Genomic DNA, 19,124 nt, shown 5'->3' on the forward strand with positions numbered 1-19,124 from the left:
CTGTAATTACATTTGCGTTATATTGGCCAATGATTTCACAATATCAGCATAGGCCAAAAACAACGTATGCCAGTTAAACAATACGGTAGTTTTCAAGGTCTAATGCAGAGTTCACACCAGGTCTAATGCAGAGTTCACACCAGACGCCTTAAGGGGGTCACACACCGGCCGCGCAGCTCAGGGCCGCGATGAGTCGCGTCTATAGGACAACTCTGAGGTATCGTAAACCGGAAGTGCACATTAATTAGCGCAAGCTTCGTCAGATAGCGTCTACTTCGAAATGCGAATTATGTTATTTTATGTTAAACTATATGAGTGGCGCTCTGTGGCACAACAGGGATTTGAGCAACTTCCTAAGTCATAGCTGGGCGGCACACACAGGCGCCATTTCCGTGTATGCGCGCCGTCCGCATGACGTCATTTTCGTCATCAGGAGGGTCCGCGGCCGGTCGCGCGGACCATCCACGTGCAGCCCCAAATTTGAGACCGCGCGCACATACAGCACACATACAGCGCATGCACGTGAAAATATTTTGACAGGACACTCCACTATAAACAATTATACAAAGGAAATAAACAGCATTTGCAAACACACTATCGTTTTTTCTTCTTTAACTTTTACTTCTTCCAAGAACAGAAAGCTGTGGAGCATGTTTGTTACCATAATATTTGATTCCTGTTCTTTGTCTTGTTGTTTGTTCTAAACTGTGTTTGCAGTGGTGGATCGGTTACTTTTCCTCACCTAAACTAATGTTTTAATGTACTGTAAATGTCACCAAATCAGTGCTGCCCTGACGGCCTGTTAGACTAATTATTTGATTAAGAAATCATTTGTATTGCGTATAGTGTCGAACACGGCCATCCGCGTGTAGCCGCGGGGAGTATACTTTGAAAGCTGGAAAAAAGGTATACCCCGGCCTTAAGTCGGCACACCAAAGTTCCAAAAATTGTGAAAGATTTCTTTAATAAAATTCTTTCACATTCGATTGCGCAGGGTCTTCATCAGATGATGCTCGAAACGTCACACTCCATGCTATAGTCTTTTAATAAATAAGTCTTTCACAATTTTTGGGGCTTTGGTGTGCTGACTTGACTTATACTTCTCTGATATGACTTTTAGTCGAGCACCCATGTGAGGTGTGCGTGCTTTTGTTTTCCTTTTCCTAATAATGCTTCCATCCATGCACATGTACAATTTGATTATTAAAGACATTTGTTTTGAATTATGACTGTATAGTTCTAGTCGTTTTTCTGCTCTTTCTCTCTCTGAGGGGATGTGTGTGTTGCGTGAGCTGCTCATTTTCTGTACCCTGTTATTAGGGGGCCTGACCTCAGAGAGCTGGCAGGAAGCAGCTAGATGAGAGAGCAACATCAAATAATCCCTGGCAGTGTGAACTCACAAGGAAAAAGATGGATTTGACATGTAAAGAATGTTTCTCCTCTGAAATTATATGATTTACATAGATATTTGATGTGCGCATCTTTGTAGCTGAGCTGTATTTCTGAAGAGTTAGTTAAGCATGTATGTGTAAAGGATCTATCAACCTTATTTTTTTCAAACATGGAAGTAAGTAATGTGACGCGTTTCCTTTTTCTGTGCCAGACTTCCATTTCAATAGCTGGCCGGTAGAAAACAATGTTGTGGGAGAACACACACAACCTGATTAACAAAAAAACATGCGTGGATTATGAACCTAACAAATGTTTTGTAGAGATGTGTTTGTACCAGCTATTATGGCAACCCCTAACTGCACAAAATGATGCCGGTCTTTCTGGATTTCTGGGTTTCATAATAAACATTACACCTATCTAGTCAAAATGGCACACCCGTGTCACTCGCAAAACAATTGCCATTAGCTTTAGTGGCTCACCTGAAGTCTTACACAAAGAGCTTAAAGATGGCATCGCCCACATTAACGTCAAAAATAAGGTGGATAGGGTGAAGTCGTCACAACCTTATATGCCTTATAAGTCATATGTATTTTGATGATGTTCAAGAAATGTAAACATTGTGGTGCCATCAAAACATTGAGAATTGCATATGGTGGAAGTGTTTGGAAACACAATTTGGTAATGGTGCTGACCTTACACTTCACCTTAATGAAGAGCATATAACGTAAAACATTGTTGTAAGAAACAACAAGGAACTAAGGAACATTTCAGTAAAAGTGATGAATTGTTTATTGTTGATCTAAAGGTCTCTCAGTGTCAAGAATGTGACTGTGATGCTGACACCTGTATTCATCACTGTCATCACATTTTTGTGTTTTTGTGCTAGGTTAATATCTTTCTGTCTTTTGTCCTTTACCACGTTTCACGCTTTATTTCATGTTGGCTTCAAGATATAAGACAACAGGAAATAAAGGAAACAAAGTTCAAAGCCTATTGTGCCCCGAAATCTGACATATTTCTGGGTTATACAGGATATAAAAGAATTGTCGTTGGGAATTAATTTAATCATACATACATACTTTAACGTCAAGCATGCCATGCATTAAAGGAATATTCCATTTTCTTAAAAGAAAAATCCAGATAATTTACTCACCACCATGTCATCCAAAATGCTGATGTCCTTCTTTGTTCAGTTTGAGAAGAAATTATGTTTTTTGAGGAAAACATTGCAGGATTTTTCTCATTTTAATGGACTTTAATAGAGCCCAACAATTAACACTTAACTCAACACGTAAAAGTTTTTTTCAACGGAGTTTCAAAGGACTCTAAACGATCCCAAACGAGGCATAAGGGTCTTATCTAGCAAAATGATTTTAAAAATAACAAATATACACTTTTAAAGCACTGAACAAAGAAAGACATCAACATTTTGGATGACATGGTGGTGAGTAAATTATCTGGATTTTTCTTTTAAGAAAATTGAATATTCCTTTAAGAAAAGTTGTAATTTTATGTTAATTTTAAATGCTTTATTCAGATAATAGCTTCTGCAAAGTCAATGGTTGCAACAGCAAAGTATTAATTTTATATTAGCCATTACTGCCAAAAAAGTCATAGTTATTTATTTATTTAGGTTTTACAGTATAACACTTTCTATTATAAGTGGTATTTTATTGAAATCTGTGGTAACATGTATTACCTCTTTGCGATATGAGGGTGATGCATGGATTCATATCTGTACTCACCTCTACTTCCTAAATCAAGTGATTCATCACAGAAAATCTGAAGAATTCTCACACTTCCTTTTCCCAAAATATCCCTGGAATGTAGAGTACTGGCCTGTCTCCATGGCAACAGAAGCTCAGGGAGTCTTGAGAGTGAGTGTGTGGTCAGGATGGACTGTAAATGCAGCACATGAATGTCTGTGATTTATTTAGTCGGCTTAAACATGGGCCAAATACCATTGTGATGGTGTATGTTCAGAAATGCTGTTTCTTGAACATATCTTAACAAATGTGTCACCGTCACACAATTTTGTTTAATGTCTGCCCTTGGGATGCAGTTTTATAGCAGTGTGTCTCAATGTTTTTACCGCATGGCCATCAGGAAGTACTGCCTTATCAGAATGCCACTTTTGTACCTTTTGTAAGCATATTGAACTTTTTGTAAGAAGTCACCGAATGTATTTGGCCATTAATTACAAAATAAATGATAGTTTTGAACAAATAAGGAGATGAAAAGAGCTTCCTTATTTTTTTGAGAGCGCACAATGCGAAGTTCGTCACAACATGTATGTAGCCCGTCATGTGTGTGGTTCATCATTTCAAAATATGTGCTAGCCGTGTCGAGTGAACCTATGTGCATCATGTGTTTTGTCAAAATAAGTGCCTGCTGCGACATGTCTAAAGGGATTATGAAAAAGAAAGATGCTCGCGTTTGCCAGATACTCGTATAATCTAATGCGTAATCAGAGTTTACTGTTAAGGGGTGTCTTGTGAGTATTTCGTGAATGTGAGCATCTTTTTTATCATAAACGGTTTTGATGCGTGTGCAGCAGGCACTTATTTTGAGATGATGCACATGGTTCACATGACGCAACAAACACAACACATTTTGAAAACATAAGCAACACACATAAAATTTCAAACACACATTTTGAATTTGCGTCCATCTGAAGAGCAGTCACCAGCAGCCACTGGAAAAGAAGTTAGGCATGTTTGTTTAATTGGAAATGCAACTTTTATTTGATCTCAGGAATGTGTCGTGTGTGGGTATTTGTGTGCAGAAGTTCTTTTACACTTCTATTCTTTGACATGCATTCCTGCCCAAATTCCCAAGCATTTCCCTTTTTTCTTTTTTTAAATCTCTCTTGTGAGTGATATAGGTCACTGTGCAAACATTGTGTATTTGGCAAATATACACAGCTCGTCTTCGTTGTGGCTTGCAAACGTTCGTTCTGTGTTGTGTCTGGATGAGTGATTTCACTGAGATAAAACACGGCCACACACCAGGCAATGTTTGACCTCCTAATTTACTTTTAACATCTGACGTGTGTATGTGCGCTGAACCTCTCCAAACCATCTGCTGAAGCTAAAGAGGACTTTGTGGTGCAGTTTCCACTGGTCCCGCTGAACGTGTTTAATGATAAGTGACCAGAGCATCGTAGGTCATGTTATTCCTTGACACATTTATCCTCTAGTTAGTGCAGGCCTGCAAGATTTTGTTGTGTTGAATCCCTTTTGGATGGCACAACTGTGCAACTGGTATTGGTGTAAAAACGAAACGAGTATTGAAACAAGGAGTTTCTTGAGTTGCTGCGTTATCTGAAGGCTGATACTTTCTGTTTTTGCTGACTAATAGGCTTGTTAAGTCATGATGTAAGAAATACTGTTTTCAGGTCCAAGCTTCCACTTATGACAATAGATGATGTTATTTAAACAGCCGTTTATGAGCACTATTTATGATCGCACATTTAAGCAAAAAATTTTATAAATTCACAGTGTACACCAGGCTTACAGAATCACCAAGCAATATATTAAAGGTGCTGTTTTTTCCTGTGTTTTCGAAGCTTTGATTGTGTTTATGGTATGAAATATAACAAGTGTTTATGTTCCTGTCTGATATAACGAAGAAATACGTTACGAGTTCTGAATGTGTAGCTGGTCCAGTGTTTTGTGATTCGACAGAAGCTTAGCGCACATTTTTCGAAAAGATCACGCCAGATTGTGGAAGCTGTCCTCCGCATAGGCTAAAGAATGTGGATTTGACTCCGGAATGAAAATTATATCCTTTCAACATCCAATTATAACTTTATATTTTTGCAGGTATTATTTTTCCTCTAACAGCAACATTACACACTGATCGCGTTATTTTAAACAACTGATCGCGTTTTTTTAAACAACGTTTATGTAGGAATGTGTCATGTGTGGGTATTTGTGTGCAGAAGTTTTTTTTTTTTAAATGGCGATTGAAAAATGGAATTATGAAAGATGACACCTTTAATTATTCGTAAAAAGTACATGTCTAGGTCTCGTCATCTTAAATTTTGTTATGGATATAAAAATCGGGATCGGGTGTTTTTGGAAGTTTTGCATTATGTTTCGAGTGTATGTTAGCATTCTTGTTTTGTTATTTACCTATGACATTTGAGATCGGTTGGACCTGGAAGTGATGCATGATGTCACACTTGACTTAAAGGCGCTCTAAGCGAATCTGCGAGACGTCACTTCTTGTTGATGTTTGAACTGTTTTCAAACAAACGCAGCGTAGCCAACTCCTCCCCCTCCCTTCTGTGCTTTCATGAACGCGCCCAACCCCCACCCCAAATCCTTCTTGTCGTTTATTGGCTAGAACACTTTGTTTTGTTTCGTGGGGCTAGGTTTGGCCACTGTGTTTATATTGAAGTTTGTAGAGCCTGGGCTGTCTACAGAGATTGCGTTTTTTTACAGTTTGATCAGCGGACGGGCAGATAGTGAGGAAATGTTTGCTGTATGTAACAAAAAATTTTTATGGTCTAAATCGCGTGAATTTGCTTAGAGCATCTTTAAGCCCATTATTTGCTGTGCATTTCGCGTCATAGAAAGTTAGCTTAATTTCACAGGAGACTTCTTAAGGTCAACTTTTTTGAAATCGCCTTGTGTTTTGTGTGGCTACGGGGATGTGTCTGAAGCTAGCTAATCACTTTCTAAGCAGCTTCTCTTTAATCTTGTGTGTGTTTGAGCAATCTTTTAACCATATTAAGATCCTGTGATGTTTGCATTCATCACAGCTTTTTATGGTACTTTTTAAAAAGGCTCTTAATGATTTATGCATTTTTATTATGTGCAAATCTCATTGGAAAATGTCCAAAAAGTTGTCAAAATATGGCAGCCCATCCCTACCAGGCCGAATGCACTCTGACTGAAGAGTATTAAGATTAGCAACAGTCCTTCTCTTTTAATTCCTGGAGAGACAACTGTTAGTAAGAGCTTACATTTGCCTAGGTCTCGGCTTAGCATTGGAGGAATGCTCCATGTGGTTGTTGTGGACTGCAAGGCAGTTTAAGAACATTTGAGGTGCTTGTCACAGTTTATGTGACCCATTCAGGAACCCCATTGAGTCCTATCACAGTGGAGTGCCATAAGAAGGGCATGTACCTTTACTGTGGTGCTGTGAAAAATGCAGATTCACTGTCCAGCTGGTGGAACGGCAATGTAGCGTCATTTTTGGACAGCTACAGGTGGCAGTACGCACAGACCGGCAACACGCTGATTCAGCTGGCAGGTAAAGCTTTAATGCTATTCATGACATTTGATACCAACCCACCATCTAAAGATATTGTCTTTTATTAATGAATTGATTGTGAGAGGTGTGTCTTAGTTTATACTTTTGTGATTTGCTGATGTACTCTTATGCACATGTTGTCAGTGTTTTTTTTTTTTTTACTTCAGGTAAATAGCAAATAATTGATGAGTAATGACGAGTGCTCTCACAAAAATTAACCATGGTTTTACTACATTTAAAACTCCCAAAATATGGTTACTAGGAATGAGGTTATTATCAATATGCCAAAAACTTGGTTCATTTTCGTAAAGGTGGAGTTGAAGTCCAACATATTTGTTTTGTCAGATGTGAGGTGCTGTTTGCTCGCCTCGCCTGTTTAAAATGCAGGTGTGTTCAGATGGTTGTTGGATGTCTGATAAGGTGTTTGCTAGGTAGTTGCTTGCTTGCTTAAGAAAAAGAAGTAGGGGATAGCGGGGCACAACTTAACGCTTTTTGGTTTTGGCTCAATCATTCAAAAAAATTTACGTTTTATTCATTATATTTTTACACAAGCAACACAGACATCTCTCCTACAAATGAACATTTGAAGTTTGTTCCTAGTAATTTCCATTCTTGGACAATTACACCAAACGTGACAGAAGTGCAAAAATTACAACTTACCCCATAGATGGGGTTAATTGTAACAGGCAGGGGGTTAGTTGTAACACTTGCTAAAAAATTAAGTTTGCAGGCAAATATTTCAATACGATTTAGTCTATGTACTTGAAGTGGATATTGTTTGTATATCTGTCTATAATAGACAGGTATCCACACTGTATTCATTAATCCCAGCCCTTTTCTAACAATAGTTAAATTATAAATGGATACAAATGTCTAAATATGTGAGGAAAAACATCACAATTATGACAATTTATTTTTATATTGGACCTAGTTTGTAATAATCTTACTACAGTTTAAAAATCAAATTCCGAGATAATGAGCATCAAAGTCTGATTTTAGTCATTTATTTCATTATGATTTCAATCTTTGACGTGACTTTATTCAATCAATATTAAAGATATGAACAAAAATCAATTTGACACATGATTTTTGATAAGACAGGCACATTTATTTTGTTGGCAGCCAGCAATCATTCGTGTGTAGCCTATTTAAAACAACGGCGAGAATTACGCTAACGTTAGCGATTTCCATATCGTAAGTGCTGAGGGGTTACAATTAACCCCGCTTGGTCAAAATATTTTCAAGCCCACCAAAAAAGTTGCTAAGACCTGCAGACATATTTCAAAACGATGCTATGTTTTAGTCAACAACACATTGATTAATATGACATAGCATTGGATTTGGTATCTTACACACCCAACTTAGAAACCAAAGAAAACATATAATGAAAAAATTTACTTACATGCCATCAAAACACTCGTTCATCAATAACTCTCTGGAAAAATATTATAGATTTCCAATAATTTGCGGGAGATCATCTAGCAGCGTGAAAAAATACAGGGGAAAAAAATTCTCAACCTTGTGCAACAATGTAAACAGTTACAACTAACCCCACGTTAGTTTTTGCCCCGCGCACCCCTATACTCCTAAAGGCCGAAGTATGGTCCATTTCTGCATGTGAGACCACCAAATTTGCCATATCATTAATGTCACAAACAATGCATGGCGGGATGCATGCTGAGTTTAGTATGGTTGACTTAACCAACACCACTAATAAACCACTGCATGCCCAAATCCTAAAATCCCCTCCTGAACCATTAAAAAATGAACAATAGAAGGCTCAGACCTCATGTGCTGCACTGTAATGCAATAAAGTGAAAGGTGTCAGACTAACAGACAGTCTGTGAAAATTGTGTGAGAGGAAAAAGAGCAAAACAAGGCAGACGGCCTGATGTGGAGAAAGGACAGAAATAGACGGTCTACATCCTGAGGGTGCGACTCCCCTCTGTTTCTCTCTGCTGTGATATAGACACTGGACCTCCATGGGAGCCGGGCTAAATTAAGCCCAGAGCTGGAGTAGACAACACTGGGACAATACTGATGTCAAATATAACATTAAAATCTATATAAAACACCCCTTCATGTGTAAGAAGAGCTAACAGGTCTGTGCAGGTCTTTGAAATAAACAAAAGCAAAGCACAACAATAAGGGTGACCCTAGGGCGCAGGGCCAATGTTACAGTTAACATTATCTTGCTGGCTAACAGACAGGTTTCGCTGAAATTGCGAGAAAAAAGTAAAGTATCTGTAAGAAAAATTGTAAAATAAAGCAGTACATTTTTTTGAAAATTTGTTAATGGTCTTACTGACCCCAGAACCCCAACAATCAAGACAGTATTAACTTCCAACAATGACTGAATGATTGGATCACAGGAAATCTTCCTTTTTGGAGAGGAAAGCTGGGAATGAAGAAACCAAAGGTGTGTATATGTTTTAAAAAAGGAGATATTAAGTTTTTTTTTGTGCTGTTTAGCTCATTGATGGGTCATAGCAAAATGTTGTAGGTCTGATCCCAGGAAACACATATTGTGATATAAGGTATACCTTGTAGTACACTTCAATAGCCCTATTTTAATGATCTAGGCCATGGTCTAAAGTCTTATAAGGCGTGTAAGAATCTACTTTTGCTAATTTGATGACGGGAAAATTATTAATTAGTCTTAAAGGGTTGTTCCTATTCTCGTAATAAGTAATGGGTGTGTTTTAGTCGTAATGTGCAATAAACCAATGAGAGTCTCATCTCCCATCCTCTTTAAAAGCCAGTTGCGCTGAAGCCATGCCGATTCCCTATTTAGATGATGGAATTCGTAAGCTGAAAAACTAAGCGGAGGAAGATGACCACCAGTTTAAGATTGATGTTAAATAATTGCGTTGTTTTCATTTGTATTGAAATTTTTATTTTTTTTTGTTTTTTTGTCATATACAATAAATCCACATGGTAGCATAAATTTTTTTCAAAATAAATGTAATATTTGCATTTGTTTAAAGCAAAACTTTTTTTTTACTTACCAACTAAAACTGGGGAAGCAGCTCTTTACACCTTCTAAGAGGCTGTTTACACTTGGTATTAAGATGTGTTTTCATCGGATCACAAGTGGACGAGAGAGACACATTACATTTACACATGGTATTTAAATCCGTCTCTTTTGTCCACTTTCGACCGCTTCTGTCCTGAAAACTGTGAGGGGGTGGTCTTTGAGACGGTGGGCGAGTCTCTCTGCTGTCATTCAAACGGGAGCGGGAGTAATTATGAGTTTATATCAGGGGTGTCAAACTCAAGGCCCGCGGGCCAAATCCGGCCCGCCCCCTCATTTCATCTGGCCCGCGAGAGTTTACAAATTATGTTAAATATGTGGCCCGCGAGAGTTTACAGATTATTTTATTGTTATTATAAGTTTTATTTTTTGCAGGTTATTTCCTACATTGATTTTTTTAGCAGTGACCAAAACAAATTTTTGTTCCGCCAAAGTCTTTTTGTAATGTAATTATAGTGACAATGTTGATGATTGCATGAGAAAGAATGAGCAGTGCCCCGCACGCGCACTACTAAGTGGGCGTGTCTGAATCCGAACGCTGCAGCCTCCGGAGGTCGCATTTCCAGGCTGCATACGTCATCAAGACTGTCTTGTTTCAGAATATTAACAATTATAAAGTTAAATATTATTCTTTGTTTATAGTAAATTGTTGTAATATGCGCATGACTTGCGAATGTAAATGGTAAGTTCACTTAAATAAACCAGGCTTGATGACGCTGCCGCATATGGAAACGGACAGTATCTGCTTGTTCTTTCTCTCCCTCTCTCGCGCACTTTCGCGCGGATCCAACGAGAAATGTTTTGCGGTGTCCAGCTGGGATTAATTTACAACGGGGTCTATTCCCGCTAAATATGCGAACTAATGACTCATCTGACTAATTAATAAACGATTGAAACTATTGATCTGTAGCCTACAACACTGAACTCATGAGACGTCAGTCAATCAGACACTCAGAGCCAGGTAAAAAAAAAAAATCACAGCTTTTTTGTAAAGAGGGCAAGAAATGACAAGCGAGGGTAGATGTGTCTAAAAAATGCATATTATGGTGGAGATTGTAAAACTCTTTATTAGTATCTAAAATGCCTCTCATTTTCTGACCTGCACAATGAAGGATAACAGAACATTTTGAGTGTACTCGCATGTTTTTGTCACCACAATTATAAGCAAATGCAGAGAAAAGTATGCAATGTACAGTAATAAAAGAGTTGATACATTCATACAGTCGTTCAAATACAACCGGCCCTTTGAGATTAACAGTAATGCTGATGTGGCCCGGGATGAAACTGAGTTTGACACCCCTGGTTTATATGGACGCAAACTAATATTATGTCGGAGTCCACTGCTTGTTTAGCAAGTAAACATGCTGCACAGAGTTTTGTACGTGTGTATGTAAGAGCTTTCTCTGAATTTTCAGCGCAATTGATGAAATAGGATCGCGCAACTTTCACACGCTTTCAAAACGAAACTATGGAGATCAGCCACTTTACTTTTATCAATGAAAGGCTAAAAATAGCGCTGTTCACCGTATGTTCACGCCAGAAGTCAAGAAAAGACGTAAAACTTGTGTTTAATACCTCAGATTAGATAAATTGGCGGAGAGAAGGCAGTCGCGTGTGGCTGTTCGAACACATTCAACCACATCTGCATTCCGCAGCTCCAAATCGATCCGATCGAAAGTGGTTTCGACTACCTCTAGATGTGGTTGAAAGTGGTCGAAAGTGGACAAGCTCAAAACGTTTTGAACACCGTTTACACTTGGCATTAACGTCGTCGAAAACGCATGTTAATGCCAAGTGTAAACAGCCTCTTACATCTTGTTATCAGTCCTTATTTATGTCCAAGAGATGCAATAATAATCTTTTACAATTTAATCATTTAATTTTTCATATATAAAAATTTTTGTGTGCTACTGCACTGCACATCCATGTGTGTGATAAGCAAACGTGCGTTGTCGTCCCATTTATATGCACATATTACTAGTGCGCTCTTTAAGTAACAAAAACAATATTGCTCCATTGACTTTAGACCAGGTTTTAATTGGTCAATGGCGTAGTCTGTTTTAGTTGCCTCAAAATAGCAACCTAAAATAACAAACCTCGTTTTCAGACCAGCACGACCATGGGCGCAAAAATAGGCGCAAATGCATTTGCTATTTAAACAACGTGACGCAAAACGTGAAAATGATAATTGCGCCGAGCTGAAACTAGCAAAAACACTTTGCGCTGGCTGTATGATAGGGCCCCAAGTCTCTTTGAATAAATGCATCTGCTAAATGCATAAAGGTTATTGTAAATGTATATGGTAGTTTTTTGTATTAGAGGTTAGACTTTGCTCTCTGACATTGCGTTAGGGATGCATAACGATTAATCGTGATTTAATCTATAGCAGAATAAAAGTTTTTGTTTACATCATATATGTGTGTGAATTGTGTAAAATAACTTTATATAGATAAATGCATACACATGCATGTATATATATTTAAGAAATATTGTATATTATATAATATATGTGTATATGCATTTGTATAAAAATAAAAATAAATACTATATATATTAATATATTTTTGTTCTTAAAATTATACATGCATGTGTGCATATTATATATACATAATTATTATACACAGTTGAAGTTCACACACATATGTAAACAAAAACTTTTATTCTGCTATAGATTAATCGCGATTAATCGTTATGCATCCCTACATTGCAAGTTGTCTTTCAGTCAGTGTCATTAACTTTAGCGTGTTCTGCTGCTGTCCATACTGCGACGTGGCATTTTCCTTCTTACCAGTAAGCCTTTACTTTATAGTGAAGAACAGAGATTGGAAAGCTCCTCAACTGTGATCACATTACAGTAGGAAAATGAGGCTTTGTGTTCATGCTAACAGACTCTCTTTTTACGCCTCATGTTAGTAATGCATGGAGCTGAGCTGATGTGCTGACACGTAAGTGCACTTCAGTCCTCTACAGTTGCCATTTTGTCATTTGCTTTAGGATGTAAACTGTGTCTGCAGACAGGCGCAATGAAAAGCGTTGTATGAAGTCTTCAATGTATTCTTACGATATAAAAGGTCTGTGAATGTCAACTGTTGAGCGGGACTTTAGACCAATGAGATCTCACTTTGCAGGAGCATGACATATCAGAAATACAAATCCAATGTTGCTGTTTGTGGCCATGGTTAGTTGGAACAAAAAAGCTCATGGTGATTTATCGCTTCACACTTTCTCACCTAGTTAGGATACAATGGTGTAAAGCTCCACTGTGGTCACCTCATTCACACTCCATATCCAAGCAAGCAGTGTGTCCTGGTCGTGTCTCCTAAATCCCTCACTTATCTTTGCGTTCCACCAGTGACCTACGGGTTAAAATCTAACCCGGTTCTGCAGCTGTTCCCCAGGGTGATGGGTCAGGTCACATTGGGTTGTCTCTGTAAGATGTCGATTCTCCAGAGCAACTTCAGTTTATAGGTTAATTGCTAAGATTCAGACTTAAGCTAAACCCCAATAAAAATCCCAGGTCAACAGCGCTGAAGTGGTTTGATCTGAGTCTATATTCGTTCCCTTTCTCTAGATTTTAGCAAAGGTTTAATATCTGCCGATCAAAGTTAACGTGACATTAGCGCAACAAGCAAGTAACATATATTTAAGATTTGAAATAAACAGGCACGTCTTATGTTACATTTTCCATTGTGGCAAGCGTTAGTCAGTTCCAGTCGCAGGAGTGATGAAGATTCATTTGTCACCTGTTCATTCAGCAGGAGATGATTGGGAAATGAACGGATGAATAGACTCATTAGTCTCGTGAGGCTGCTGCAAGGACTGACGGTTCATTAATGTGTGCAGTATGAGTGATTTGATGCTCACTACACACAGACTCACACTCATTGAACCCTTGACCTCTGACCTCATGTGCCCTTCAGTCAGGATGACAGTGGTGCTTTATAAATGGAGGAAGTGAGGTGACTTAAATGCTGCTTGTTAATCATTTACATTACATTAAGGGATTTTAGTATTAGCCATACAAAGTTAAGCCAATTTTTAGATTTCTCTCTCTCTCTCTCTCTCTCTCTCTCTCTCTCTCTCTCTCTCTCTCTCTCTCTCTCTCTCTCTCTCTCTCTCTCTCTCTCTCTCTCTCTCTCTCTCTCTCTCTCTCTCTCTCTCCTTATTTATTCAGTAGTGATCAGTGTGGTTCCTCTGCTGCCATCTACAGTATCTGTCAGAGATCCATTGCTTTGCTGTTTGAATTAACAGTGAGGTGTATTTACTGTAATGTGTTCCATTTCACTAGATTAGAGCAAAGGCTGAATATGTGCAAAATGAAAAAAGTTTAATTTTGTGTTCAAAGTTGTAGTTGTTCTTTTTATATTACTACTTTAATATGAGCAGGGTTCCTGGAAAAATGAGGTCACATTTTCAGACAAGTGTATATTGCTTGTTTGTTTTCTGATAAGCACTGATAAGAGTTAAGTGTGTCTGTGAAAGTGTTTGGACTTGGAGGAACCTACTGTGCAGATAAATGCATTTAAGATTTGATGTACTTTATTGACTGTAACTTCTAACCTTTTCAACTTCCTTTTACAATAGGACAGTACCCGTAACCCTGTTCATTTTTCCTCTATAAAACAAAGTCAGTCTATTTTTTCCTCTAGATTCTTATTTTTTCCCCCCACAGACCGTGGATTCCCAACCACATTCCCAACTCGTCCAGCTCAGGGAGTGAAATCATTCACCGTCTGATATTTTCCAAATTGTAATGTCTCTATTTGTGATGTGGTTTGTTGTATTTCTGTGGTTTGGTGGCTAAAATTATGGATTTTAGATGTTTGAGAACTATCCGGTTACCCTGAGAAAGCTTGAAAGACAGCAGCACAGCTGTGAAATGAGATTCATTTTTCGTGAGAGATAATTTTGAAGCGGTCATCTCTTGTGAGCGGCGGGGCTTCAGATATGAGAATAGAGGTCATTTCATTGTCTTCATGTCTTTTTGTGAGGAAATGAGTAATATGTGTTAAAAATGTGATAAAATGACATGATTAGCCTTGAAGACACTCCAATTTACACCAAGAAAGATTAGCTTTTTACAGACTGTCACTTTGTGTGAAGTGTGAGTGACGATTTATAGCTGTAGTTTAGGAACAAAGCTAAATCAAAGATATCCACGTACATGAAAAATATTGAAGAATGCATTATCTCATGTAGTAATTACTAATACTACACTATACTACAATTTAATATGGTTTACTACACTCACCAAAAGGATTATTAGGAACACCTGTTCAATTTCTCATTAATGCAATTATCTATTCAACCAATGGTGTGGTCCTGGTCAAGACAATCTCCTGAACTCCAAACTGAATGTCAGAATGGGAATGAAAGGTGATTTAAGCAATTTTGAGCATGGCATGGTTGTTGGTGCCAGACAGGCCGGTCTGAGTATTTCACAGACTGGGATTTTCACGCACAATCATTTTACAAAGAATGGTGTGAAAAGGGAAAAACATCCAGTATGCGTCAGTCCTGTGGGCGAAAATGCCTTGTGGATGCTAGAGGTCAGAGAAGAATGGGCCGACTGAAATAACCACTCATTACAACTGAGGTATGCAGCAAAGCATTTGTGAAGCCACAACACACGCACAACCTTGAGGCAAATGGGCTACAACAGCACTAGAAGACCCCAACAGGTACCACTCATCTCCACTACAAATAGCGGCTACAATTTGTACGAGCTCACCAAAATTGACTGGAAGACTGAAAGACTGGAAAAATGTTGCCTGGTCTGATGAGTCTCGATTTCTGTTGAGACATTCAGATGGTAGAGTCAGAATTTGGCGTAAACAGAATGAGAACATGGATCCATCATGCCTTGTTACCACTGTGCAGGCTGGTGGTAGTGGTGTAATGGTAATGTTTTCTTGGCACACTTTAGGCCCCTTAGTGCCAATTGGGCGTCGTTTAAATGCCACGGCCTACCTGAGCATTGTTTTTGACCATGTCCATCCCTTTATGACCACCATGTACATATCCTCTGATGGATACTTCCAGCAGGATAATGCACCATGTCACAAAGCTGGATGTGCCCTGGATGTGCATCCCACAAATCTCCATCTACTGCAAGATGCTATCCTATCAATATGGGCCAACATTTCTAAAGAATGCTTTCAGCACCTTGTTGAATCAATGCCACGTTATTAGTGTGGTGTTCCTAATAATCCTTTAGGGTGAGTGTATAGTAAATATTAAGGGAATTTCATATGTGTTTATTTCTGTGAACTGTGGAGTCCCATCCTAGTTTTTGTACCAATAATAAACGTACCTTACTCTCCCCTGGTCAACTGCAGTATAGCAAACACACAACATTACATCATATAGCTGCAAGAGCAGGATCCTAATTTGCCTGTACTGTATTACTATACACTCATGCTCTAGCTCTCTCTCTCTTGCTCTATCTGTCTCACACAGACACACTCACATATTCCTGAGAGGAGAAAGTTGTCTCTCTTTTTTACACATCACATACATATAGAGATACAGTGAGGAACCAAAACCCTTATCTTTTTATGCCGCTTGTCTGAGTGAAACGCCGTCTTTCTGACCAGCAGCAATAATCTCTGCCTCAATGTTTAACCATTACCCACAATGCTGTTCAGTTTATCAGTTTAAGCTCCCAAACAAGATAAAAAGCACTATAAAATCATATAATCATCATAATAGTAGTCCATAGTACTTGTGATATATTCAAAGTCTTCTAAATGCAGTATATCAGATGTCTAGGAAGCAAGTTGACTATAAAATGTCCACTTTAAATAATCAGTTCGTGTTCTGGAGAATAAAGATGATATAAAGATTTTGAAAAACATTATGACAGAATTAGCATTTTTGTCCGCTATTTTTTTATTGTTGTAAACTTTCCATGCTTTCATGAGATCACCTGAGACAGTAGAAAGTATGGAATTGCAAGCCTTTTGTTGGGATTTATTGGGAAAAGAGAGGGAATTAGAGTGTTCAAGAGAAGGGTGTACGTTTGTACAGCGAGAGGCGCTGAAACACCACCGGGAAGACTTCACAGGAAAATAGATAAATGACATCATCATCATCATCTTCATCATCTCTCTCTCTCAGATGTGTGTGTAGGAGGAATTTGGCTCCTCTTCCAACAGTATTTCATGCTCAATTAGCAGCATTGGGATGAAGGGATGATAGGAGTGCAATTAAAGACGCTAGGCATGGGCCGGTATAAGATTCTGGCGGTATGATAACCTTTAGCAAAAATACCACGGTTTCACGGTGTTGCGGTATTGCCATTGCAACACTAAAATGTGTTATTTTCAAATGCCAGGTACAATAAAGCCTTTAAATTATAATATGCTTTCAAAAAATATATAATATTTTCTTAATATATATTAAATGTAAACATCAAATCAATCACATGACTTCATGATTTAATGAATTTTGTATAAACACAGCTCATACCTTGGAGACGGTATCACAGAACATTTTAGTGGTTTTGAAACCTTGACTGTTTTAAACCTCGGTATACCTTGAAACCGGTAATCGGCCCATGCCTAAAAGACGCAATGTCTGAACTGAGCCACCCGTGTCCTTAATGCTTCAGTAGTGAAAGTTAAATGCTAAATTATCTGCTGCACCAGAGTCATCATCTGGCACTGAAACTTAAACCTTGAGGTATATTGTTATAGGTTAAAACATAGACTCATCCTGTATTACAAGTTGTTTACAATGTCTACGTGCTGTGACAGACCAAAGTCAGTCGGCTGGTTATGCATGACTAACCAGTGTGTCTTATCAAACCCAGTCAGCTTAAACTTGTGAATCATAAAAACAAATGCTCAAACAGAAGTGACGGTTCTTCAGGGTTGCTGCTGATCTCATCCAAAACACTTGAACAAGGTCCAGCCCTCAAGGCAATGGACACTTGCCAAGAATGAAAAACTAAAGAAATTGGGGATGGATTGACTGTACATTTAAAGACACATTAAAATAGTCTGAAAATTGAGAAGATTTTTATAAAAACCTATTCCGTCATGATTTAAAAAAAAAAACATTTCTGTCATCATTTACTCATCCTAATGCCTAGACCTATTTTAACTTGTACTATACTATACTTTGTACTATACTTTATATAGTTACAAGCTGATATGAAATCCGCTAAATTTTTACATGCAGAAAAGTCATACAGGTTTGAAACAACAAGGATTTTTTTGTGCAATTTTCAGTAATTTTCCCACTTTATAGTAGGAAAACCCACAGCATGGATGCGCTAGCTGCCAGTTTAACGCTCCAATGATGTTTTCACCCGGCTTCTAACTTTTCTAACTCTTGTTTTTTTGTCTTGTTTTACAGGATTTCGCAGAAATGAGGAAATGAAGGCGATGGAAGTGTTGCCCATTCTAAAGGAAAAAGTGGCCTTCTTATCAGGTGCGTTTTAAGGGCTTATGTGGGGTTACTGGATGCTGTGTTAAATAATAGAGTACCAAGACACTTAAAAATGACATTCTTCTGTACAATTTCTTATGTACAAACATTACAAAACTTGAAGATAAATCAACATACAGACGGGTTGGGGGATTGGAAGTAAGGCAGGAGGCTCATTACCTGCGTTTTGAAATTCATTGTGCCCTTGTGTGTTGTTGTCAAGCACATGAGTGAGAATTAATGAGATGATTAAATGACTGCAGAACTGCAGTGTAATAGATAGCAGGAACAAACATCCTTAGTACTTGCACTAGAGCATAGCAGGTATGCTCAAAACATTATTACTTGCATTTGCGTGTTGCAACTTAACTTCGGATTCATTACATCCTGTGCATTTCCAAAAAGCACCCCATAATTCTCTGATGCATTGCTGTTGTTTGTTGCACGCATAATACAGCGTTTGCATCAAGGGGCAACCTTATGATCTCTGCAATTCAGAGATTGCGATCTCTGCAATCGCAATCTCTGCGATTTTGGTCTATATAGCAAATTTTGCCCTTCATGACATCATAGTTTATTTTTTTTATAACTCATTCGTAAAGTTCTGCATAATTAAGGACATGGTCGAGCTAGGTGGGCGTGGTTTCAGCAACCAGCAACTTCAGCTCCCCCACATCCCGCCTCGTTACCCATTTTTGGTTCTCTGTGAGTTTTGCGGGGTGAAGCGATGCCAAAATGGCAATGGCAAGCCCCGCCAACTATTGGCTTTAAAAAAGCTCTTCACGAACCTATGGCTGAATGGGTCACGGACACTGCGTCCATATTTTTTACAGTCTATGGTTTGCATCTTATATTCAAATGAAAGCATAATTCAGTGGCCAATTCTAAAGAGGTCTTTCGTCGGTCTATTATGTCATATGAAGACTACATTTTTCAGAATTGTCATAAACCAGTTTTTGGATTAGGTAGGAAGTTTTAGTAGGAGATCAAACAATTAAAGGTC

At 38.3% G+C, this 19,124-nt stretch overlaps 1 protein-coding gene across 6 annotated transcripts in view; it reads left to right on the plus strand.

Moving 5' to 3' along the window:
* Positions 1-19,124, plus strand: part of trioa (trio Rho guanine nucleotide exchange factor a) — a 108,271-nt gene that overhangs the window by 29,854 nt on the left and 59,293 nt on the right. For all 6 annotated transcript variants that reach the window (XM_065291536.2, XM_065291513.2, XM_065291543.2 and 3 more), the window contains exon 3: positions 18,050-18,124. In XM_065291536.2, the coding sequence (XP_065147608.1) occupies positions 18,050-18,124 (75 nt within the window). The remainder of the gene's footprint in view (positions 1-18,049; positions 18,125-19,124) is intronic.

Source organism: Paramisgurnus dabryanus, chromosome 19, assembly GCF_030506205.2.
Source record: "Paramisgurnus dabryanus chromosome 19, PD_genome_1.1, whole genome shotgun sequence".
Classification (NCBI taxonomy): Eukaryota; Metazoa; Chordata; class Actinopteri; order Cypriniformes; family Cobitidae; genus Paramisgurnus; species Paramisgurnus dabryanus.